The following is a 24,800-nucleotide window of genomic DNA, read 5'->3' on the forward strand; positions in this document are numbered from 1 at the left end:
TAGCCCAGTCTGGCTCGCCAGAGGATTTAATAGTTTCTTGTATGCAAGTTACAGGTTGAACCATAAGAAATTATTGATTTGACCAATGTTAGCCTTCAAAAACAACAACTTCAGAAGGTACAACCTATTTGTTGACTTGGTCTTTACAACTAAAGACACATAAAAACTATAATGATCCATGGGGAATTAACTACCTAAGGAAAACTTCTCAATGCAACAGCTTTGAAAAAAGGAGAAATTCTCTCATGTATACAAAGTAAAAAGAGCACAATTACTTGTAAACATGACACTGAATTTCTTTTAATCAAAGACAACCATCACAAATTTATTAACTATCAAAAGCTACATTTTACTAAAAACAACCTGTATTTAAAAATGTTGAATCATACAATATATACAATACATGCTGCTTTCCTTTTTGAATTTCACTATCCATTTGCATCCTAAAAAGAGAAGAAAAAGGACTAGTTAGCAGTTTATAAATGGTAAACCAAAAGGGCATATAATATGGATTTTAAAAAGTCTGTCTACCTCTCCTCAGTGAGTAGGGCCCAGCTGAATTCACATAGTATACCTTATATCTAGTCTCTCTCAGAGTATTTTGACAGAAACAAACATACTGAGAGTTTATATTAATTATTTTTTAAAAGCTCATTTAAATTCCAAAAATCATAGAAAATGAGCTAGAAGTAGAAAGTAATTATCTAGTTGAAAAGTGCCCCTTTATATGGACAGATGCATAACAAACAGAAAGCTGAGATGAAGCAACTTGCCCAAACGTTTAAACAAGGTGGCACCGACAGAGCCTACGTCCCCTCATCCCCACCCACAGCTGTCTGCAGCACACAAAGCCTGGCTATTTCTATTTTTTTCTAGAAATGCTCCCCTTCATAAAAATGAAGGATTATTTCATAGCATAATTCAGGTCTCAGAAATGTCCCTTTACTACATCACTCCCAGATAATTCTGCCTTTATCCTTCTCTGCTACTTTGTACTTACAAAACAAGCAAATCCAGTGGGACAGTGAAGGACACTGAGGGATTCCAATACTTCATTTATTTAATTTAGCTCTATGTTGTGGGAGGAGAGGGAGGCAAACTACAAGCTCTACAGCTGCAAATCTTAACCCAAGAGTAACAGATGCAGAGAAATACTTGCAATCACCATGTCCAACCCCTCCCTTCCTTCCTTTCACCGGCTATACACAGTTCTACCAGTCTGACACTAGAGGGAGGCAAAACCCCTATTTTACTGGATGGGAAAAGGATGCTTTGGATTGTCCCAACTGTTATACAGTGCAGCTGTCCCATAGATATTACCTTCAGCTGGCATCAAGTGCTTAGTCTCTGCCTGCTCTGTACTGGAGGAATCAAAGGCTCAGAAATTTCAAAGGTCTTTACAATCTCCTGGCAGAGAAGAAAGAACAATGTTTGGGTACTGGGCTTCATTAAGCAAATGCAGCCAGAACTATTCAGGGGCAACATGCAGAGCTTTACCTCCCAGTCCTGGTAACTCAAAGATATAACTGCTTGACTCCTAATTTGGGTGTTATGGTCAATTCCTTCAGTTTCCTCATTAGCAGGTTCTATTTGAAAGTCAAAGTTTTCAAAAGTTACAAAATCAAAACAGGTAATGTGAACAGTGGCTGATGAATAACAGCAATAAAACCTACACTGAGAGAAGACAGATATTATGTACTTATTAAGGCTTCATGCATTAAGTTGCTGTAGTGTCACATAGTAGCAAGTAATTTCATTTGTTTCCATTTTTGAAAACACACTCCAAACATTAGAAAACCTCTGTATATCTATATATCCTCCAAAGAGCCAAGCTCTAGGGGGTCCAGTACGAAACTGAGAACATCTGATGGAGCAAGCTAAGTGCAGTGCCTTTTTACAGGAGCCCTCAGGAGGACATGTGTAATAAAGACGGAAATTATTCAAGGAAGAATGAAGATTATAGAATCTCAGGTAAAGAAGGAGCTAACATCCAGAGAGAATTAACATACCTAAGTGACTGCAATTACAAACTTTCTAAACTAAATTTTGGGAAAATTATGTCATTTTTTTGTTCATCTATGTAGCAGATGTTGAATCAATGATATAAATGAATCCATCAAAGTTTTAAACTATGTTAAGTTTTAAGTTTTAAGCCATGTTTCAGAGTTTTCATTTAGCAAGATACAACATTGAAAAATTTGTTGCCCATAACGAACTCATTTACAGAATTAATGTAACTCATTTGCATTATTAACATACATTTCATAAACTTTAATACCAAATATGTTTTCTTTAAAACTTGTTTTTCCAAACAACATCATTTACCTATTACTGGCAATCGGTCTCGATCAAGCCTTATCCGTGCAAAACCATCCTAAAACAAAAACATGACTTTTAGGAGAAAAACCAAATTTATAATAACTACTGAATGAAAAAAAAATCATGTGTGTATCTCTGACAATCACAATGTATCCTAACAATGACTCAATACAGACAAGACCTCTCTAACGTGTTTCTTTACATTTAGGTATCACTCAGATTTCAAATCAACTTTTTCTACTCATGGCCTCCCTTCTTCCTGAGCCTCGCAAGAAAAACTGTCTTGTCTCTTTAACTGATTTATGCTTTTTTTTTGGCCTTTTTGAGACAGGGTCTCACTATGCAGTTCAGGATGGCCTTAGGTTCACTTTGTAGCCCAGTGTGGTCTCAAACTTGCAAATGATTCTCTTACCTCAGCCTCCCAAGTGCTGGATTACAGGAGTGTAGCACCACATCTGGAGATTTATGCATATTTTGTTATACATGTTTCACTTTTTGCTATGTATAATTCTATCACTGGACTACTGGTAAAATATGCCTCCTCTACAAGGTAGTTCCGAGACTTTGGTCAATACAAGCTTTTATCTGAGGTTCAAGTCAAATTTATTTTACCTGTGTAGGAACGCTTAAGTACCTTTCTATATAGAAGTGGTTTTTTTTCTTGTTTTGGTATCAGTGACTGAACATACAACCTCATGTTTGCCAAGCAGGTGCTTGTGCTGCTGAGCTAAACCCCCAGCCCCGAGTATAGGGTTTTTTAAAACCTACTTTGAAAAACTTCAGACATAAAAAGAGCTACAAAACTACTAATAAAGACCTCCCAATATCCTTACCCATATTCACAAGCTATTAAAGTTTTGCACCATTGGCTGTATTAGTCTCCCTAATATTATTATACATGAATGATGTGAAAATGAGACATCCTGCCCCTTCCCTATAATTTTTCAGTGAATATTTTGTGAGAACAGGTTATTCTCTTCTAAAACAAGGCAGTTACCAAATTTAAAAAATTTACTGTTATTTAATTTATAGTTAAACCTCCAACTTTTGGTAATTCTTCCTCTAAATACAGGTTAAGTACCCTTTATCTAAAACGATTGGGCACAGAAGTGTTTCAGGATTTTTGGATTTTGGTGTATTTGCGTATGTAATGAGATATGCTGAGGATGGGACATCTACACATGAAATTCACTAATGTTTCATATGTGCCTTATACACAAAACAGGAATTTTTATACAATATTTAATGCACCTGCTCCTTAACTGCGCTCTATTACAGGGTCAGTTATGGAATTTTCCACTTGTAGTCGTGTCAGCACTAAGAAAGTTTCAAATTTTGAAGCACTTCAGATTCTATTTTTCAGATTAAGCAACTCAATCTATAATTTTTAAAACATAAAAGGAACTACACAAATTTTTAGCTAGTGTCTATCTAATATGTCAATTAATGTTTTGCTACAATGAATCTAAATTGCGCACTGCTTAGTACAAATAACTTTGCCAGTTCCCATTCTTATGTACCCTTTTAAAAGCACATAAAAGCAATCACAGAAATCTTAAATCTTACCCGTATAATGAAGGATACATGAAACATGTTTTCTACCGTACGGGAAAAAGAATGCGGGTCAATCACAAAGTCAAAAAAGGATATTGGAGTATCAGCTATAAAAAAAAGAGAAAAATTCTTCAAAACATGAAATATTGCTTGTGCTTACAAATAAATAAGACCTATATTCTTTAGCGTTAGCCTGAGACATGAAAGGAACCAGCAGTCCTCCTGCTGTGGAAGAGCAAATCAACACGAGCCTTGCACAGGTCAATCTGGCACATCTATTAAAACACATATACCCACTGACCGAGTGCCCTATAAAAAGTCATCCTCATCAAAAATCAGCAGAAGTGCACAAAGTTCCAAGAGCAAAATGCAATAAAGAACTTTTCCATTAACAGAAACTTCTTCAGTATGTATATGATACAGCCATACAGTGAGGAATCACCAAAGCATCATATCACTGAAGAATGAGTATACCATGAATATTAGCTTTGAAAAAACAAAACAAAAAAGAAATGCATGTTTACACAAACAAAATCATGTAAAAAGACATCTTGTTTTATATGTGACTACCTCTGAGAAGTGAGAAAAGATAAAACCGGTACTCAATTTTTTTACTTTTCTTCATTTTTATGGTACATTTACTTTGTAAAGAAAGAAAGATTGATTCAATCTTTTATTTTTTGAGACCGGGTCTTGCTAAGATGCCCAGGCCAGCCTTGAGCCAGTGATCCTGTCTAACTCTCTCAATTGCTGGGCTTATAGACAAGCTCCACTATGCTTGGCTAAAAAATACCTAACATTTAAATATTTTTTAAAAAAAAGATATTCCTTCGTCAGTGGTCTCATGAGATGCTCAAAGATGAAGCAAGCCTCATTAAATACATATGACAAGGGTCAGGGGTGTAGCGCAAGCTACAGGGGAGGAACTCTTACCTAGCACACATAAGGCCCTGTGTCCAATCCACAAAATCCCTGCCTCCAATACATGAGAAGAAAAAATCAAAATGATTCAAATACTATGTACAACTGAAGATAACTTTTAAATAAAAACCTCATTTAACGTGACACATCTGATAAATGCAAATTGTTCCGTATTTAATTTTTAAAAATTGTTCCATATTTAATGTGATATCCTACTTACGATCCTCTCGAAAATATGTCTGCAATAATCCCAAGATTCTTTCCACTTCTTTTTCTGTGGCTTCCTGATGAGATTCTCCCATACTTTTTAACTGGAAAAAATTATCAAACTGATCAACCTTCAGTTAACAATCTTTTCTTCTCTTTTGCACCTAAATTTTTCAGAGTATCTTTGTTGGGGATTGCCAGCAATTTCTAAGCTCCAGTTTCATGTTTATAGTTAAAAAATATTTCCTAGTTTCAGTAACTTATGTTAATTTATAAGCAGAAAAATAACATTACCAAATCAACTACAAAAAATGGTAAACTGCAACAGTGGCCTTTAACTAAAGTCATTTCGCCCCCAGGCTCCTTTGCCATTCATTATCCATAAATACTTTTGGTTGTCACAACTAGGGGGGGGGGGGGGATTTTTTTTTTTTTTTTTTTTGTCTTTTTCACAAAAAAAGACAGGATCTCTCTATGCAGTTCAGGCTGGCCTTGAGCTCACTTTGTAGCCTAGGCTGGTCATGAACTCCCAAGGATCCTCCTGCCTCAGTCTCCCAAGTGCTGGGATTACAGGCGTGAGCCATCAGGCCCAGCTAATTCTTTTTTTTCTTTTTTTGTCTTTCTGGGAGGTGTGTTCTTGGCACCTGTTCCAAGAGACCAGGGATGCTGGGCTGCTAAACATCCTCTATGCCCACCCAGGTCAGTTCCACAACAAAGAATCATCTAGTCCAAATGCTGTTGGGGCTGAGGTTGAGAAGCCCTAGTTTAGGAGAACCTTTTGAAACTACAGAAATGAGTGAAAATGAAGTGGTCAGTCTAATAAAATGGTAAAGACTTAAAATGACTATTTAAATGACAGATCCCGATTCCAGACTCTAAAACTTACAAAAGATAGCCAATCAGCATGTACATCATTTCACAACTATTTTAAAAAATAGCAACATTTCAAAAAACAAACCTACCTGAGCAGGCATTGTCGTCTCCTCTTGTATCATCCTAACTTTTTTGGGGCGATCAACTCGTGGCTTTGGCACAGGTGCCTCTCCTTGTATTGAACCCAATCTAATAAGAAATATACTTTTATGTCTTTTTATGTTTGGTTTTAAACAAACCAATTCCACTATCTAAAAGCAGCTGGCATGGTACAGTCAAATGCAGACCAGGTATCAAGTGACCTATGACCTGACATCAGACCAAAGTCTGTGATATCCTTTGTGCTCTTTGTATTTATAAGCACAGTACTAGGAGGCTTGCTCAACCATATACCTAGTTGAAGCACCTCCCTGGTATGCAGACATTTATTAGGCCAGTGAAGGTACCTATGGAGTCTGTCCTATAGCCTGTTGTCTATTTTACAAAGCCAAACTTCTGAGGTCATGCAAAGAATGAACAGGCGAAGAAAGAGAACAGAACTGCTCCACTGGGATCAAAAGCCCTAGATCTAGCTGTGCCAAGGCAGAAGCTTACGGCAGGGGCTACAGAACACACCCATCAGGGTAACAAGTTAAGCTGAGGCCATGGGATTGTCCTTTGGGCCTCTGACTATACCCCCAAGAAATCCCTAATGCAATATTCAGCCCTAGTGATAGGTACATCCCGCATAGGTGAAGAATAGTGTGTCCCCCCTCTATGTGCTGATACAAAAGTAAATGGTGTACCTGGCCAGATAGTGACTTACTCACAAAAGTACATTTCAGTGTCCTAAAGTTCTGCAGGTGTGTCACCCAAGTGCTGTGAGATCACCTGGGCAGAGATTTCACCCAAACATAGGATCAGCAGGCAAGTCTGATATCCTACACTACAGTGATGACTCCTCGCAAAAGTTACTAAAGGTTTCCAGGTTGAGATTTGTAGAACGAATCTTTTCTCCAGATAGAAAGGACAGCGAAAATTACATGGAAGGCCAAAGGAAGAGTAAGTACAGGAGCAGAGTTGCAAGCACCTCACTGTTGCTAAATACAGGGCTGAATGCTGAGGGAGAGATTAAAGGCTTATCTTCAGATGTCATAATTTATAATGCAGCTTGGCACACAACAGCAAAAATCAAAGAAGTAGACTTTATCTTACAATAAAGTAGCCTGGTCTTTATCCTAGAATATCCACAAAGTGGTTCTGGGCATTTGAGTTACCTATCGTGTATTACAAATGGATGCCAGGGACCACAACACAGACCACTACCACACATTACCTTCAAAGCTTGCTGAGACATTGCCAATCTGAGGTTTTAAAAAGCAAATTTAAAAAGACAAATGTCCAGCAACTATACTACTTAAGGAAGAAAGGACTGAAACAACTTGGAAGATTATCCAAGAGCAATGATAGCCAACCTTTTAGAAATGAGTGCCCAAACTGCAACCCAAAACCCACTTATTTATCACAAAGTGCCAATACTGCAATTAACCCTTGATACTGAAGTTTTAGTTTAGAAAACAAAATCTCAAACATTAACATTTTCTGTCTAGAAAGAAAAACAACACATGTGCCATAGGTTCGCCACCACTGCCGTAGGGAAAGAATTTATGGGAGAACCTGACAAATGCAACTGAAGGTTATCTTATAAAAGAACTAGGTAGGGCTGATCTGGGTTTCTCAGTAAGGCCAAACTAGGAAGTTAAGATATCAGCCAGTTTCATTTGCATACAAAGAAAAGCTTTTCATAAAGTTGCATCCAAAAAACAAACTTCATAATTTGTTACAGTGATTGAATTTGTCTTCAAATACAGTTGAGTAGTCATCTAATAGGATACTCTAATTGCCCCTGGCCAATATATTGCTAGACTCTTAACAGAAGTGAGACACTGCATCCTTCTACATTGGTAAGGATTTCAAAGATGATATAAAGGAAGCCAGAAATATGCTACAGACTCAGAATTGCATAAGCTAAAAAGCAAAAAAGGCTGGACAGGGTCATGGGTAAGAAAGTTCTAGTCCTTGGCCTTTCCAATAAAGTAAGACAAGAAATCCTTGAAAATCCTTCCAGAGTTTATGGACTTTTAAAACAAAGTTTAGAAAGTCTCCAAATAATGGCATTAGGATTGTCACCTATCATACCAAATGATCTTTGTCCCTATAATAAAAAACAATTTTAAGGTTTATAAGTGGTTGGTTTGTTGGATTTTTAAAATAATCTTACAGAAAGTGGAATGTATGGGTTTTATTAAAGGTGTTTTCTGCTGTTTTGCCTGATATTTTCCAGGAGTCATAGACTATGAATTCAAAATCAGAATTATCTTCATCATGGATGAGTTCTTCAGCTTCTAGCGGATTTACACCCATATGTGTCAGCTACAAAAATGAAGGAAAACAAAAAACCCTAGTTAAGCCACAAGCAGTCATTTACCACATACAATAATCCATATAATTAACCTTTAAAAGGCCAGAGCAAAGCCAGCTTTTAGCATCTTAATACAATGGTTCAATTTCTTATTTTAAACATAATTATATATATAAAGTCATAATCAAAAGTATCTTCTTTTTGGCAAAACACACTCCTCAATGTTCTTAGAACCTTTAGATGGGAAATGAGATGATTTAGATCAGTAGTTCCCTACCAGGGTGATTTTGTCCCCAGCGGTCTTTTGACAATATCAAAACGTTTTTGGTTGTCACAGCTGATGTGGAACATCCACATCTACTGAGGAGAGGCCAAGAAGGTTTCTCATTTTAAAATACATTTTAAAATACACAGTAGCACCAAAACAAAAATTTACTCAGCCTGAAATGTCAACAGTGCTGAGGCCAAGAAACCCTGTAGCCCACTGCAAGGCTGAGGTGTTCAGCTAGGCCCAAAACTAAGCACACTGGGGACTTCTGTATCATAAGTAGTTTAGTTACCAGTAAAACTGGACTATCATAGAAAATGAAATTCAAAGTCAGTAACTCCAAGACAGAACAGGGAAGTTTAGCTAGCTTTCAGATTTTAATTGTTAGCCAACTTCCTAGACCTCTTTATTCAGCTTTATTCATACTTTCTTCAGTATATCCAGAGAAGAGCAGCCTAGGCACAGCGAGAATATCACTCACTTTACAACTGCTTTCCTGGGAAGAGTTGGCAAAGCTGAACAACTCTCAAACTGGCAGACTTTACTTTTATGGAAGAACACTTAAGTATATTATACTGTAAAATGCCTAGAAATGTTAAATTAAAATTGTAAAATATAAACAATAAAAATGAAGACTGTAAGAAGCTTAGCCTTATTTAAAAGCAGAAAAACTTTAAAGAAAGAAAAGCTACAAGGGCCTGACCAGAGCAGTATGGTCAGCTCTCCTTCAGTCACTTATAGCCCACTTTTACTATCTGACCCTCATAGGAGGATATTTCAACTTTTGGCTGGTCAAATCTGCCAATCTCGGGGCTGGGGATTTAGCTCAGCGGCATAAGTGCCTGCCTTGCAAGCAGGCAGTCGTGAGTTCGATCCCCGGTACCAATAAAAAGGAAAAAGACAAAAAAAAAAAAAAAAGACCGGAAATCTGCCAATCTCTTCCATATAATGTCTATGTCTGATATGGTTCTTGGGAAGGCCTTCCCCAACCAGTCTAGAAAACTTAAGGTTTTATATTTACTGTTTTAAGACTTCTGGAATTTATTTTGACACGTTTAAGTATAATGCTTAACTTGATTTTTAAAAATATAATTAAAACATATATACCCAGCATATGGTCACTTAGAGCCATACACAAGCATCCATTTTCCTAAATCCATTACATTTCACAATTTTTCACAAGTTTGCTTTTTTTTTAAAGAAAATTTTAAGGTTTTAAAAACAAAGCAGAATTGTTTTGCCTTGTGCCTTTTTAAATAGTCACTTTATCTGATCAGATCTCACAATACTAAACCATTTTAATAACCATGTAATATCAACTCCAGTTAGAAATTCCATGTTCATACCAAGGTCCACCTCTCTGTGCTATGACAGAGGCTGGCTCAGGATAGAATAAATAAAACAATAAAGATAAAGTCAATCTCTGTGTGCTTTTCTTGGTAAATCAGAACTACTTGACTAGGTAACAACTATTCGAACTTGTTATGAAACAATCAATAAAAATAAAATCGAAGAGCAAAATGCAGTCATATTCATATGGTTTTAAATATTCTCAAAGACAGATCAATATATGCTTCCTCCTTAGGCCTAATTCATCTCCAGCTGAGCTATGCCCCCTACAGCGTGGGCTTTAGCCCAGTTCAAAACAAAGGTTTCAGGTCACTGAGACTGATGTTACAAAAGTGACTGACGACTGACGAAACAGTCCCTTAAAAATACCCATTGCACCTAGAGTCTTGAACACTAAGACTTTCAAACTGGTCTAAACGCCTAAATTCTACCATGCAGTCTAGTTTCTTCTGTTTAACTTAAGATCTCTTTAGAAGAACTGGAGATTAGAAAAAAAAGGGGATGGGGTGCAGTGAGTGAAAACATCTGCACACTGGTATAAGTAGATGATCATACAGTACGACAAGAAACACTTTTGTTCAAGTTCTGTAACTCTGAACTTACCAGAGTCTCAACGTATCTTAACATATCAAATGAGTTCAGATCAGACCGTAGCTTCTTTGCTTTTTCTTTGCCCAAATCTGAAGCCAGCACAAGAAACTGGGCATCTAGGACTGCTTCTCTTGCTCGGGACACTATCAAGAAAAGGACAATATACACATTACAAAATACACATTATCAACTGATTTTTCCAGCTACTTACTAGGATTTCCAACTGCCCGCCCCCCAATCTCAGTAAGGTGAAAAAAGATCCATCTTCCAAAACTGGCTGCCCAAGCACTTCACCAAAATCTCAATCAAAGCTCACCAGTCTTCCTAAAAGCAGCATTCTTTCTAGCTTTTACATACAAGTAAATTTAACCATAGTTTCTTCATAACCCTAATTTAACAAAATCCTTGATCATGTCCAACATTCATTTTCCCCTTCAACTCAGCCTATTCTAATCACTAATCTCGCCTGTGCTGACATAAGGCAAGTCAAATTCTATGTGTAAGGAGACTTGGTTTGAAGTTTGGGGAGATGGAGAAAACAGCAGGGCTGAGCACCCAGGGCTTAACAGACATGGGTAACAGGGAGCATGAAAAAGTATCACGAGAACATCTGCAAAAGAGAATTCTAAAAGGAGTCAGGAAGACAAGAACTCGGCCATGTTCAAACAGATGCCTGTAACTGGCTTATACCTCAAGGTCATCGCATGTGAAGCACTGATATCCTCAACAATCGTCACACACACAGCCAATACTTGGCTGGAGAACTTGTCGACTCCAGCTTTTGTTCTTATCCTTCATGTTCTCAAAGGTAAAAGTTTTCATCATTTCAGAAGAGTCACTGCTAAAATGACAACGAATAAGGGAACGAAGTGGATGCAGATGATGGTTACTGGGTAGATTCATTCCTGGGCTCTATTCTACATCTCTCCTATTCATCAGCCCACTGCAAGAAAAGTCCGAGTACCATGTCACAGATGACTACACAACCTCGAAAGACTTAAATCAGAGACATCACATTCATGAATGCCAAGCATCTAGAATTATATTTGCTGAGCAATTCGTAAGGTCCAGTTGAGTGAACAATTTCGCCTTAAATTCCTCTCTTAACCTAGGAAACATCTGAGGGGCACAAATGACATGTGCATAATGATCTATAAGATGTACAATAAATATCAAGGTAGTAAATGGATCAAGAATAAGAGTGAGAAGTCTGTGAATTCAAGCTGTGGAGGGAAGGAAATGCAGATTAGGGAAAAGATTTGTTCAAGTTAAAGTGGAAGACCTACTTCCTCAAGGTGCTCATGAGATTTACAAATGTAATGGACCACATGAGGAAGGCCATGGTCAGCAGAAAGCCACAAATTGGAGACTGTAGAAGAGAAAGTGTTAAAAAGTGGTAACACTGAAACCTCTAGCTGTATTAGAAAATGACTAGAAATAAATATTCTGATCCAGGACAAATAGGAATTATGGTGTCAGGACATGACCAATTCTGTGAATTTTTTTTTTTAGTCAAAATATGTATCTGCATTTTCCCCTTCTGTTCCCACAGAGCTTTCAAGAAAGTGGAGGAGCAGTGTCTTGATAGGTCCTATAGCTCTTTGACCCAGCACCCACATCCAGGAGTACCCCAACCTGCCCTCCATTGAACACAACTTCTGCAATTGCTTTTTAATCCAAACTAAGATTATTTTTCAAAACTCCAATGGACCAGAGTTCAATGCTCTGAGCTCACTCCCTGCCTTCCCTTGGAGACTGGCAGGCACACTTGGGGACAAGGCCACCTCACGAAGGTATATACACAGTCCCACAGCTGATGGAGGGGGCTCAGAAGGGGAAAGAACACCAGGACATCAGAGGCTACCTCAGTTCCTCTTTCATTAAAAATTTACATTTGTAAATCTCTCAAATAGGAACAGGCAACATGTGGGAAGCTTGTTAATATACATTGTGGGGCTTGCCTCATAATTTCATGCAGTCCTTGGTATAACTTTAGCACCTGGGTAAGTGTATAATAAAAGTAGTATTGTTACTACGATAAATAAAGGTTCCAAAATTTGGTGAAGCACTACAATAATTCTGAGAATTGTGTAATGTCAATAATTTAGCTCTTATATAAAACTAATTAACAATCATCAAACATGGTAATGTAAAATAATCAATTACCTCCATTAAATAGAGTGTTGGCCTCTTCAAGGACCTCTGTTAATTTGTCGCTGGCGTTAAGTATATCCTCCCGGTTTTCTATTAAAAAAAAAAAAGTCACCGGAAAATGTGTTCACCATTCACGATGAAGTAGTTGACAAGGTTATCACCTGTGATAGTAAAGCCAAGCCCCACCTCTGCTCCAGGAGTAATGACTTAAAGCAGCCTCACCTTTTAATAAAATGGCAAGGAAAGAGAAAGGCAACTGCACCCCTTAAACAGCTTGAAAGATAAAAGGAACACCTGGCTTCTTTTAATCTTAATTCAAGGGGCTCGACTCCCTGCAGCTTCTGAGCAGGGCTCCGTTAAATGGGCGTTTCACAAACTTTGCAACTAACTGGTTCCCGTAGACAGCCACGCAACCGACGCCCTCACCTCTGAGTTTCAGATTTGGTGGGTCCGGGTGGGGAGGGAGACTGTGCATTTCTGACAGTCTTCAGGGGATGCTGTCGCTACTGGGCCCGCGAGCCCAGGCAGGTAAGAGCCGAATGCAGTAAGAAGCAGCCGGCGTCCGCGTCACGCTCTCCCCCATTGACTGAGCTACTGGCTGCGGGACCGCTCGGGTCAGGCCTCCAGCTCTGCCAGCCCGCCCCTCACCCCGGTCCTCTGGCGTGCCAGCCACTAAGCTGGCGGGGGAGCACTGTAAACAAACGAAGGCTCGGCCGCCGCGAACCCCGCCTCCCGGGCCTGGGCCGCCACCTGCCGCGGCCCCTCCTCACCCGCCCGGCCGCCTGAGGCACCGTCTTACGTTGGACCGAGTTGATAAGCTCCCGGTACTGATGGCGAATCTGGCGGCACAGGCCGAGGTCGGTCTCGGCCTCCAGGGTGGCCGGGTCCACCATCTCGTCCCCTGAATCCGACGGCTCTCCCTCCTCCAAGCTCGGGCGCTCCGGGGCCTCCCGGCGTTCCGACCCGACACTCCGGCTAGACAACGGGGAACGCGAGCGGGAGCGAGAGCGGGTGCGATCCCGGTGCGGGTCGCGACCCCGGCCCCGGCTCTCCGGCCCGCGGCCGCTACTGTCCCCCGACATCGCGCCAATTTGCCTGGTAACTTTGGAACGGCGGAAGTTCGCGCCAGAAACTGAAAGCCCTGCTCTGCACGAGCGCCTGCTCCCGGCGGAACGAAGCTCCCGGGGCAGGGCGCGAGCTCACAGCGACGCCTGTGGCGGGAGGTCGGCACTGGGACCTGGGCGGAGTCCGCAGGCTGGGATGCCGGGGACGCTGGGTGCTTAGGCATTCCAGAATGTGAGTGCGCAGAGAGGCCTGAGTCCATCTATTCTTTCCACAAGAATAAAAGCGATTCCACTTGCAGTACTTCACACTGCACAATCATTAGAATCTCGACTTTCTTTACATTACAGCTGCATCTTCCCAAGTCTCTTTGGCCCCAGCAGAACACAGCCACAAACTGGCAACCGCGGGAACACAGTGCATGTTGATTGAGCGAGCTCCCCCATAGTGCAGTAAGATGAGTCTTTAATTCGGACAAGAAAAGTGATCTCCTACTTGCTCATCTTCAGTGACCTTAGCTTCCCTGAGCCATATCAGGGGTGAGGAAACAAATGGGGTTTGTGTATAGTTGTAAATTTCATTCTGTGAGCACAACACAAACAACAGAGTTCCTTGAATTTTTCACAGTAAACTGTTAACCATCCTTCTAAATATTTGCAGCTTAACAATATGCTAAGAATCGATTCTCAAACTAAAAGATTGAAAATTACCTACTTACAGGGTCCATAAAAGATTGCATTGTATTCAGTACATTTTCGAAGAAAAATGTATTAATTTTGTCAAATGGTTTTTCTGAGTCTACTGAGATCATAGTGTGATTCTTGTTCTGGCTTCTGTTTATGTGGTGTATTGCATTTAGTGATTTGCAAATGTTGAACCATCACAGCATTCCTGGAATGAATCCTACTTGGGAATGATGTGTGATCTTTTTGATAATTTGCTGCATCCTGTTTGCTAGTATCTTATTGAGGATTTTTGCACCAGAGTTCATGAAAAAGATTGGCCTATAGCTCTTTTTTGGTTGGATTCTTTTCTGGTTTGGGGGTCAGGGTAATGCTTGTTCCAGGAATGACTTTGGGAGTACTGACTGCTTCCTTTTAGATTTCATTAAAGAATTTGAAGAGTATTGGCATTTAGATCTTCCCTAAAATTCTTATAGAATTTAGCAGTGAATTCCTGGAGACCTGGGCTTTTCTTAGTTTGTATTTTTAAAAGTTACTTCTTCAATTTCACTGGCTGGTGTTGGCTTATTCAGGATTTTTTTGTATCTTCTTGATTCAGTTTTGGTCGTTCACATATATCTAAGAATTTGTCCCTTTCCTCTGAGTTTTCCATTTTATGACAGTACATGTTCTCAAAATAGCTACTGATAATCTTCTGGATTTCAGCTGACTCTTGTGATTTTACCATTTTCATTTCTGTTTGCATGGATTTGGGCCTTTTCTTTTTGGGTAAGATTACTAAGGGCTTGTTTAATTTGTTTAATATTTCAAAGAACCAATTCTTTGATTCATTGATTCTTTGGGTTTTTTAGTCTTAATTTTATTAATTTCTGTTCTGATCTTTATAATTCCTTCCTTGTATTAGCTTTGGATTTATATTGTTCTTTTTTTTCCAGGACCTTGAGGTGCACCACTAGGTTATTTATTTGAGCTCATTCTGTTTTTCTGCTGTGGGAAGTCACTGTGATGACCTTCTCTTTTTGCACAGTTCTCATTCCATCCCATATGTTACGATGTGTCATAGTGGCATTATTGATGGATTGTAGACCATCTAGTTTCTTCTTTAATTTCATCTGTGACCCATTGATTATTCAAGAGAGTATTATTTAATTTCCATAGTTTTATGTGGGTTCTTTTGCCATCAATTTCTAGTTTCGTGCACTATGATATGATAATATGCACGGAATAATTCTGTTCATCCCATATGCTAAACTCAAGGTGGCTATACTCACTGCTACAACAGCGGATCCCTCCCCTGCACACCTGGGTTTGAGGATAGATACACTCTTGTGCCTCTTTATTGAATGCAGTATGATTGCTCCAAAAGAATCAGATGATAGTCATCTTATTCCCCTTCCCCAGTGACTGATGTAGGGGCTGGCTGCTGATCCTGTCGTGGTCAATGAGATGTGAGAGCCCCTTCCACTGCCAAGAAAGACATGCCGCACTCCTCTGAAATACTGGCACAAGAACATCCTGCCTGGCACATTGGCTGCCACCTACAATTCAGAAGATGATGAGCGCCATGAAAGACCAGAACACGGAGGACAGTGGAGAGGAAGCATGGACCTGCATGAATTGCTAGTTGTGCTGCCTACTTCCAGATGGCTTAAGTAAAGCACATATGTGTATCATAGTTTTAAGCCACTGCAGTTACAGTTACTTATAGCTCAATGCACTGTTACTCAAACAAATACTTGGCCTTCTTTCATATAAAAACTCATTCCAAACTCCAGGCAAAAATATCTACAACATCCACTTCCATAAGCTTTTGATATGTAATAATAGCCCACACTCTGAATAAGTTCATTTAGGCTGTCAAGTTCTCAAGTAGATGGTGACTATAGGAAAAAGATGTGATTAGCTTTAAGGTCTTATGCAAATAATCACTGTTTATTGTCTCTAGTAGAGGCAATTTGTGAATCACCCAGGAGGATCCCAAAAGAAACAGAAAGAAAAGAGAAAAAATTATGCTATAACTTGGGATAGTGACCTCAATCAAGTGTAGTAAACAAAAAAATGTAGCAAGACTATCCACATAATTTACTTAGAGGGAATAAATTTGATTGGTTAACAAAGTGGTTAATGTTTTTCTTCCTTTTTTAAACCTAAATAACACTCTTTCTTGCTTGCTTGCTTACTTGCTCGCTTGCTTTCTTGCTTTCTTGCCTGCTTTCTGAGACAGGGTTTCACTATGCAGCTCAGGCTTGCTTAGCTTCACTTTGCAGCCCAGGCTGGCATCGAACCCATAGTGACCCACCTGCTTCAGCCTCCCAAGTACGGGATTAGAGACTTGCACCACTATGCCCAACAGTGAGTTTTTCTTTTTCTGAAAGAAAGCCTGAGGCTGTCCACTTGTTCACAGGTATACAAAATTTACAGTCAATCTTTTTCATTTTCTGCTATTTCAGGCAGCTTGGGTTTTACCTGATAAGGTAAATCCAACTATCTCTTCTCTTTACCTTGATGGCAGAAGGAGTGATCAGAAGGGTTGTGTAAGGGCTTCCCATCTGGGTGTGAGTTGATCCTGGAAGTCCACCTTCCTCCTAAGTATTGATTGGGACCTGGTCACTAGAGCAGGCATTGTACTGACAATAATTATTAATCTCTATGTGTGGAAGAATCTTCCATATTTCCAGAGGGTCTGTTAAACCCTTCCCAAACAGACCAGCTAGGAAGTTTTGGTGTTAATAAATAAATGAGATATCAAGCAGGGTCTCCCAAAAAGCATTTCAAAAGTCCCAAGATTAAGTTTGGATTTGGGGGGTGAGGGGACAAAGCCTCATTAATGCAATTGGAAGAAGATTCAGTCACTTATGGTAGGTTTCTCTACACAGCTACAATTTGAGAATTTTGATTGGCTCTCTTGACTTTTCCTGGTGACTGGGGTCTCCATGCATTGTGAAGATGGCATGTAATTCCCAGTGCTTTGGAAACTCCTTGAATGATTCAGAATATAAAAAAGGATTCATTATCACTCTCAATAGACCTAGGAAGTCCAAGCCTAGGGATCACTTCTTTAAGGTGGACTTTTCCCATGTCCAAAGCCTGTTCTGACCTGTTAGGGAAGGTCTCTTTCCATCCAGTAAAGATATTAATACCCACCAAGAGGTGCGTGGGCCCCTACTCTTAGGCATATGCCCCTTACTCTTGCCAGTCTTCTCTAGGGAAGGACTAACAACTTTGTGCTTGATCAAACAATGGAGGAGGATAAGTCCATGGATTACGGAGGGCACAGACGGGATATATCTTACAGCCCTGAGTTACTATGTGCTACAGTGGTGGTGGCATCTCACGCTAAATGGAAAGCATCTTGTAGGAACTTAATGACTTTCTCCTGCACTCATTGTGGAAATAACAGTCAGTTTCCCACACTAGCACTGACCCTTTTCTCCCTCATGATGTTATTGAAGCTTTTTGTGGAATATCCTGACTCTATGTCAAGATCCTATAAGAGGACTGTGGGTAAAGCTAGTGATTGGCTGGAATTATATTGAACAGCAGCCTGCTTTACAGTAGAATCTGCTTTAAAGTTATGCTGGGACACAATAAACAAGGAGACTTGATGTCCCCAACAATACACAACTGCTATTTCACTTGGAAGTTTACTGTCACAAGAAGGTTGAAGATTTCTGCTTCATGTTTTATTGCAGACTGGCAACTAGTCCAAAGTCTTTTCTTTCCAGATGACTGCATGGACATGCAGGATGAGAAAGAGATATTTGGAATATATCTAACCTCTTTTCCTGAGCAAGCTGAAGAGCCTGAGTGAAAGGAAAAGCTCTATCTTTTGAGCAGAAGACCCAGGGAAATTCCTTTGCCTTCAGTGACCTGGGTAGAGCTGAGAGTGGCATAACCTGCCCTCCCAACATCATCCTTCATGAAACTGCTGCCATCTGTGAACCGCATGCTAGCTGTATCTGTCAAGGGCCAGTTCCTTTCTTTTTATTTTCTTTCTTTTTTTTTTTTCTGTCTTTTTGAGACAGGGTCTCACTATTGCAGTTCAGGCTGGCCTTGAGCTCACTTTGTAGCCCAGGCTGGTCTCGAACTCCCAATGATCCTCCTGCCTCAGCCTCCTGAGTGCTGGGATTACAAGCGTGAGCCACCATGCCCAGCTCTGGGCCAGTCCCTTTCATTGGGCAGCTGGCATAATTCGGTGTGATGGTTCATTCTCACTCATGTTCTGTTGATTGGTTGGAGAGGACCATGGTTGGGTTTAAAAGAGTGCAAGGCTGAAGAGAAACATCTGGGTTTTCAATAAGAATGGCCTGATAATTTACTGAGTTTTTCTCTGGTCATCTACAAATAATCCATTTGTTCTACAGAGCCTTAACCAGGCTTAGGATTAGAACTAAGAGCTTTTGTCCCAAGGTTATCTTAGACTCCTCCTAAAGTAATATTGCCATTGCTGTTATTACTCACAGGTAGCTAGGCTAGCCCTGCATCACTTCATCCAGTCTCTTGGAAAAATAGGCAACTGGTTGGCTTTCCTGGAGCAGAGGCTGAGTTGGTATTTTCATGGCTACTTATATATCTCAGTCATGAAGAGAGAAAAGAAGAGTTCATTAGGTCTGAGATTTCTAGTGCTGGGCCCTGCATCAGGGCCTACTTTAAGGCTTTAAAAACCCCTTGAGTGCCTGCTGTCCATTTTAAAGTTTCAGTTGTTGATCCTTGAGTTGTCCAACAAAAGAGTTTGACTATTACCCCAAAATGAGATATCCATATGAAGTAGTAACCTGAAATTTCCAAGAAAGCCCTCAGCTGTCATTTAGACTAGGGGACCCCGATGGCAAATTGCCTCTGTTCTCCTTGAGAATAGTTGTTTTTGTCCTGGAGTTAAAACATACCCCAGATATGTCACCTTTTGAAGAGAAATCTAGGCCTCATGTTGGGACACTTTGTAACTACTTTTTGCTGAAAAATTGAGAGTCTTAATAGTACTTTTATCATATAACTCTTTAGTAGGGCTATACATGAGGTCATTGATGTACTGTAATAGGGCTCCCTTTCTGAATTTTAAATCTCTCAAGTGTTGAGAAAGAGCCTCTGTGAACAGATATGGGCTCTCTCTAAAGCCCTGAATGAGACATGCCAAGTACACTATTGGCAAAGAGCTGTTTAGGGATCTTCCCATTCAAAGGCATACAAATATTGGTAGTTAGCATCCACAGGGTTAGGAAAGAAGATGATTGTTGTAGTCAGGGGTTGCAAGGAGAACAATTACAATCAGGACAAAGAATTTATAATATTATTTTATGATGGTCACCCAGAGTTAAGTGAAAAAGAAAGTACAGAAAATCTGTCCACAGCACTAAAGACCTAGGAAATCCAGCAAAGGGCCTGGATCCTACAGTAATGTCCTGCATGAATCCAGCTAAAGACCCAGAGCCCATGACAATGCCTCCTGCAAGTCCAACTGGAGGTTTAGAGCCCACAACAATGACTCATGCCAGTCTGTTTTATGGATCTGCACTGGAAAGGCCCAAAGGTCAGCAGTGGAAGCTAGAAAGTCTATGCCAGTGGGATGAAGGATCTGTGTGAGCAGTAGGTTGAGGGCTTTGCAGTAGAGCCAAGAAACGATGCTCAAAATAAGGACCAGGGCTTCCCTAAAATGTACCACAGCCATCCTCAGTGACAATGAGATCCTGAGCTCCTCTGATGATGAGAACAGTCAAGTACATATCAGGAAACCAGTGTGACAAGCCTCCTGGAGATTAAACAGCACACATCTTCCCTTCTGGAGTCAGGAAGTGATGCTCAAAGTAAAGACTAGAGCTCCTCTAAAATGAACTGCGGCCATTCTCAGCAACAAGGTCCCGAGCTCCTCCAATGAGAATGGCTGAATTCATATCAGGGAAGCTAGTCATGATGACAAGCTCCTCCAGGGAAACCAGTGGCTCCAAACAACACCACTTAGAAGAGCTCAAAACACCTCACTCCTCCTCTTGCTGTCAACAGTCCTTAGGTGGGCCATCTACACTCAGCACCATGCTGATTTAATTCAGCTGGTGTTAAATTGATCACCAGTTTTTAATCCATAACAATAACCTTGAGATCAAGGACAGAGAACCACTTTGTGTCTCCTGGGATCTGGGCTAAAAGGGTACACAGGTCTGTTACTAATTGGTGAATAGGTACCACTGCCTCATTGATGTCCCTGAGATTTTGTACTAGGTGATACTTTCCCAATGGCTAGATTACTGGTAAAATGGATATATTGCATGGGAACCAGCATGGCACCAGTAAGTTTGTAGCCAAAACCTGATCAGTAACAGGCTTTAACCCCAGTTAGTTTTTTTTTTTTTTTAAAGTCTTACTGTATTGGGGATTTTGTGTGTGTGTGTGGATATAGATTATGGCTGGATGACTACTGGAATGACCTTGACAGCCCTTCCTGAGATGTCATACCATGCTTGGGAATCAACTCCTGGTGAAGACATCAGGCCTCACAGGGTCAGGCTGCCTGAGTCCCCAGTAACTAGGAGTGGCCTTCAGTAGGAAGAATATATTTCTTCCAGTTCCTGAGTATGGAGCATCTGGTATCACCATAAAGGCATCTTGGAAAACAAAATCTTCCAAATGGCAATTCAGAGTGGGGATTAAAGAAAGGTGTCCAGCTGACTCCTTCAAGGTCCACCATGACTTTAAAACAAGACGAAAGCTCACCCCAACAAAAGAACTAGCATTGAATAAGTCACCCCAACAAAAGAACTAGCATTGAATAAGTCACCCCAGTATCACAGAGAAATATAACTTATTCTATTTCTAGAGTCACACAAGGCTCCTGTAAATTGATCAGAATACTCATGTGTTTGCCATGCAGGCTGCCCCTGGTGCCATCACTCACTGTCTGGGCCTTACTCCCTGGCCACCATAGTGAGAGATGACTCATCCCTCTCTGAGAATGAGGGTCATCCCTGCTCCAATACCAAGGATCCTCTTCCATGTTCTGACATGACCCACAAGTTTTAGACAGTTTCTAAGGGCATTCCTTCACCAATGCCCTGATTGCTTGCACTTGAAACATTTTGACTTGCTTCCATTACTCTTTGGACTACCTTGGTTTCCCCTAGCACTGTGGGCTTTGTCCTGAACCTTGTCAAATAGAGTAAGCACGGCTTTAGCCTGCCTGTTTTCCTTATTAAACTCTTATTTGTCCTCTACTTCATCATGGTTTTGAAGGACTGAATAACCTTCATTGATCAATTGATTTATTTCATTTGTGGGCCCAGTTGAAGTTTCTGGAGCTTTTTCCTGATACCTGAGTAATGAAATATGGCTTGCAGATAACCTGACCTTCTCTAAACTTAGAATCTACATTAGTATATTTAAAAAGTGCCTCTTCAAGCAGGTGCTAAAAAGCAACTGGATTCTTATCAAAGTCTTGACTAATAGATCTGCGTTTATCATGGTCTATAGATTTGGGCATTTCTCGTTTCATATACATTAAGATAGACTCGATGTATATCTTTGGTTTGGCTTTTCCATTCCCTATGTTATAATCCCATTTGGGCCTCTCTCGAGACCCAAATAATGCAGCGTTGGCTGATTATCAGAGGGTAAAGTTCTGAGGGCTTCACCATTAGCCTGCTTTGCAGACCTTGTAATCTTTCTACTGCTGTGCAAGAAAAAGCCAGAATAAACTGGACATTTCACCAGGTCAGATCAAAAGCCTTTGCTAGGATATGGAATCCTCAGCAATCTTTAGGATCTCAGAGTATCTCTCCAGTTTTTCTTTGCACTGCTGAATATCTGTAACTAAAAAGGGACTAGCTGAGAAGGAATTTAAACAGGGAGCCAGGTGGGATGGACTTGGCAAACACTAAAATAAGTTTTGAGGATAGATTTTGTGGGAAACCTAACAGATTTATCCCAGAGTCAGTCCCTGACCCATTAGTGGGACCTGATAGAATCATGATGGCTCCTCAAGATTTCAGCCCCAGGGTTGTTACCTGATAAAACTGAATTCCTTGGAATTATGTCACAGAACCCTTACAGAACTTTCTGTTGAGTTAGATCCCACATAGGAACATCACCTCTAGCCAATTTCAGCTTTCATCAATGCATCCCCTGATACTGATAAACTCCCTGGGAAATGGAGCCCTCTGTTACTGTGTGGGTACCACTTTTCCTTTTGGAACCTTAGTGTCTCCCCTATGTCCACAGAAGTTCAAACACAGAGTCCAGAATTGGGATGCCTTATTGGCTGAATGCTTGTTAGCCATTTCTAAAACTACTAATACCCTGTTATCCAATCCAAAAATGGGCATCTGAGATGAATACGCAATTCTCAGATGAAGAAATGCAAATGGCAAATAAATACATGAAAAAATGCTCATCATCACTGGTCATTAGAGAAATGCAAATTAAAACCACACTGAGATACCATCTCACTCCTGAAAGAATGGCCAGGATCAAGAAAACCGACAACAAATGCTGGAGAGGCTGTGGGGAAAAAGGAACTCTCCTGCACTGCTGGTGGGAGTGTAGACTGGTACAGCCTTTGTGGAGATCTGTCTGGAGATTTCTCAAAAAGTTGGGACTGGAAATCCCATTTATTCCAGCTATTCCACTTCTAGGCATATTCCCAGAAGAACTGAAAGCATCATACCACAGTGATATATGTGCACCTATGTTTATAGCAGCACAATTTGTAATCGCCAGATCTTGGAAACAACCCAAGTGTCCATCAACTGAGGAATGGATAAAAAAGCTGTGGTATTTCTATACAATGGAGTATTATTCAGCTATAAAGAAGGATCACATTGAGATATTTATCAATAAATGGGCGCAGCTTGAGACCATACTCATAAGTGAAATAAATCAATCTCGCATGTGTGAATACCGAATAGTTTCCCTAATGTAAGTAATGATTCAAATATATAAAAATATGTGGTAATCATGATTCCCCATTAGGTGGCCTTGGAGACTTATAAAGTTTTCACTCATTAATTAGAAAGGCTTTATTCTGGGCTTCTTGATATGAAAATATTTGAAGCTAGAGTATATGAAGTTTTATCCAAATATTTCAAGGAAAAAGACACTATGGTAACTACTATTAAGTCAGGTTATATGGTGGTGAAGTACTAGGTTGTTGAAACAGTCATGCTGTGACCTCTATTGTTATATTGTTATGTCCTGTTTTATCTCAATCTCCCCCTTATTGTTTTAAAAAAATTATTTAGTCATTTCTTATGTTTGTCTTAATTAAAGAAAAAATTCAAAAAATTAGGATATATAAATAGTAACTCTTTTTGATTTCCTATTAACTTGTTTTGAAGTCCTGTAGTACTCCCACGATCTTGTTTTGACTGATTAGACTCTGTTCCATTCTATATGATAGTATCAAGTTTGAAGACATAGGCAACTACTTTGAAGACAATAAGATTCACTAAGATACCCATTCTGGTTTGACTATTGTCTTCTTTGGAAGTCCTGTAATGTTTACAATGCCTAAGTTTTATTGGTCTTGTTCTCTACTGTTTTGTCCAACTTTATAATATCTAATGAGATAGACAATTCTTTTTTAAGGAAACAAGGGACAACGTTGATAACCATTGTTGATAAACTTGTACTCTGTTCTACACCATGTGCTATGTCTATCCTTGGTATTGATTGACAGCTTTGTTTTGCCATATTTGACTGTATTCTTCCCCCCCACCAAAAAAGTAATAAGCACTAAGGAGTAATAAAATCCAAAATATGTAAATTTTGTTGTAAAAAAGAGAGGGGAAAAAAAAAGAAAAAAAGCTCTAACGGATATAACAGCAAGTGTGTTTAGGGGTGTTAAATAGCTGACTATATCAATGTTTTTGGATCATTGAACATAGCTGTTTGCAGTCTCCCTGTTTGAATGTCCACCTTGTATTCTTTGATACTGTGATTTGAGGAACTATTTTCAAGATGATAATATGTAATCTACTAACAGGTGATTTCTTACTGTTATGTTTTTTGTTTGTTTGTTTGTTTTGTTTTTTTTGTTTTGTTTTGTTTTTTTGTAGTTCTGTATTACGTGTACCCTTACACCGCTTTGGTTTGTTTTGTGTTTTTCTCTTTTTCCTCTTAAATTAAAAAAAAAAACTACTAATACCCTGTTTAGGGAGGGTAGCAGTCATCTTGCTCAACAGAACCACAAAACCCTGTCAATTTCTGCAGATGTGACATTCTGCAGCACCTTCTGGCTAAAAACCAGGCACTCCGCAGATGATGTCCTATCTGACAGTCTAAGAATAGGGAATAAGACAAGTCTCTAGAAAAAAGTCATCACATTAGATCACAAAGCACACATGTCAGGTGACCAATCTTCAACATAAAAGTTAGGCACAATATAAATTCAGTCATCAAACAGTTTATACATTCTTTTAGACAAGTGCATAAA

The 24,800-nt window shown here is 39.8% G+C and overlaps 1 protein-coding gene and 1 long non-coding RNA gene across 2 annotated transcripts; one reads left to right on the forward strand and one right to left on the reverse strand.

The window, feature by feature from the left end:
* Positions 1-294: 294 nt before the first annotated feature.
* Positions 295-13,810, reverse strand: Nsmce4a (NSE4 homolog A, SMC5-SMC6 complex component). Its single transcript, XM_003479628.5, has 11 exons — positions 13,438-13,810; positions 12,651-12,728; positions 10,497-10,627; positions 8,135-8,286; positions 5,964-6,063; positions 5,015-5,105; positions 3,886-3,980; positions 2,326-2,374; positions 1,498-1,586; positions 1,321-1,407; positions 295-443 (listed from the first exon to the last, which is right to left on the reverse strand). The coding sequence occupies exons 1-10, from the start codon at positions 13,718-13,720 to the stop codon at positions 1,333-1,335; spliced, it is 1,143 nt and encodes a 380-aa protein (XP_003479676.1). The 5' UTR covers positions 13,721-13,810; the 3' UTR covers positions 295-443; positions 1,321-1,332.
* Positions 13,114-16,503, forward strand: LOC134475226 (uncharacterized). Its single transcript, XR_010046258.1, has 2 exons — positions 13,114-13,166; positions 15,785-16,503. It is a non-coding gene; the product is annotated as an uncharacterized LOC134475226 (long non-coding RNA).
* The last annotated feature ends 8,297 nt before the right edge of the window (positions 16,504-24,800 follow it).

Source organism: Cavia porcellus, unplaced genomic scaffold (genome assembly GCF_034190915.1).
Source record: "Cavia porcellus strain 051 isolate PalLab524CR breed Dunkin Hartley unplaced genomic scaffold, mCavPor4.1 scaffold_2, whole genome shotgun sequence".
In the NCBI taxonomy this organism is placed as follows: Eukaryota; Metazoa; Chordata; class Mammalia; order Rodentia; family Caviidae; genus Cavia; species Cavia porcellus.

Excerpts from the sequence above, each read along its gene's own strand:
- Nsmce4a (XM_003479628.5), bottom strand. The coding sequence starts at position 13,720 with ATGTCGGGGGACAGTAGCGGCCGCGGGCCGGAGAGCCGGGGCCGGGGT. Across the intron at positions 1,587-2,325 it reads AGACCGATTGCCAGTAATAG|AACCTGCTAATGAGGAAACT; the intron begins GTAAATGATGTT and ends ACTTTCAAATAG. Across the intron at positions 1,408-1,497 it reads TGAGTTACCAGGACTGGGAG|GAGATTGTAAAGACCTTTGA; the intron begins GTAAAGCTCTGC and ends CTTCTCTGCCAG.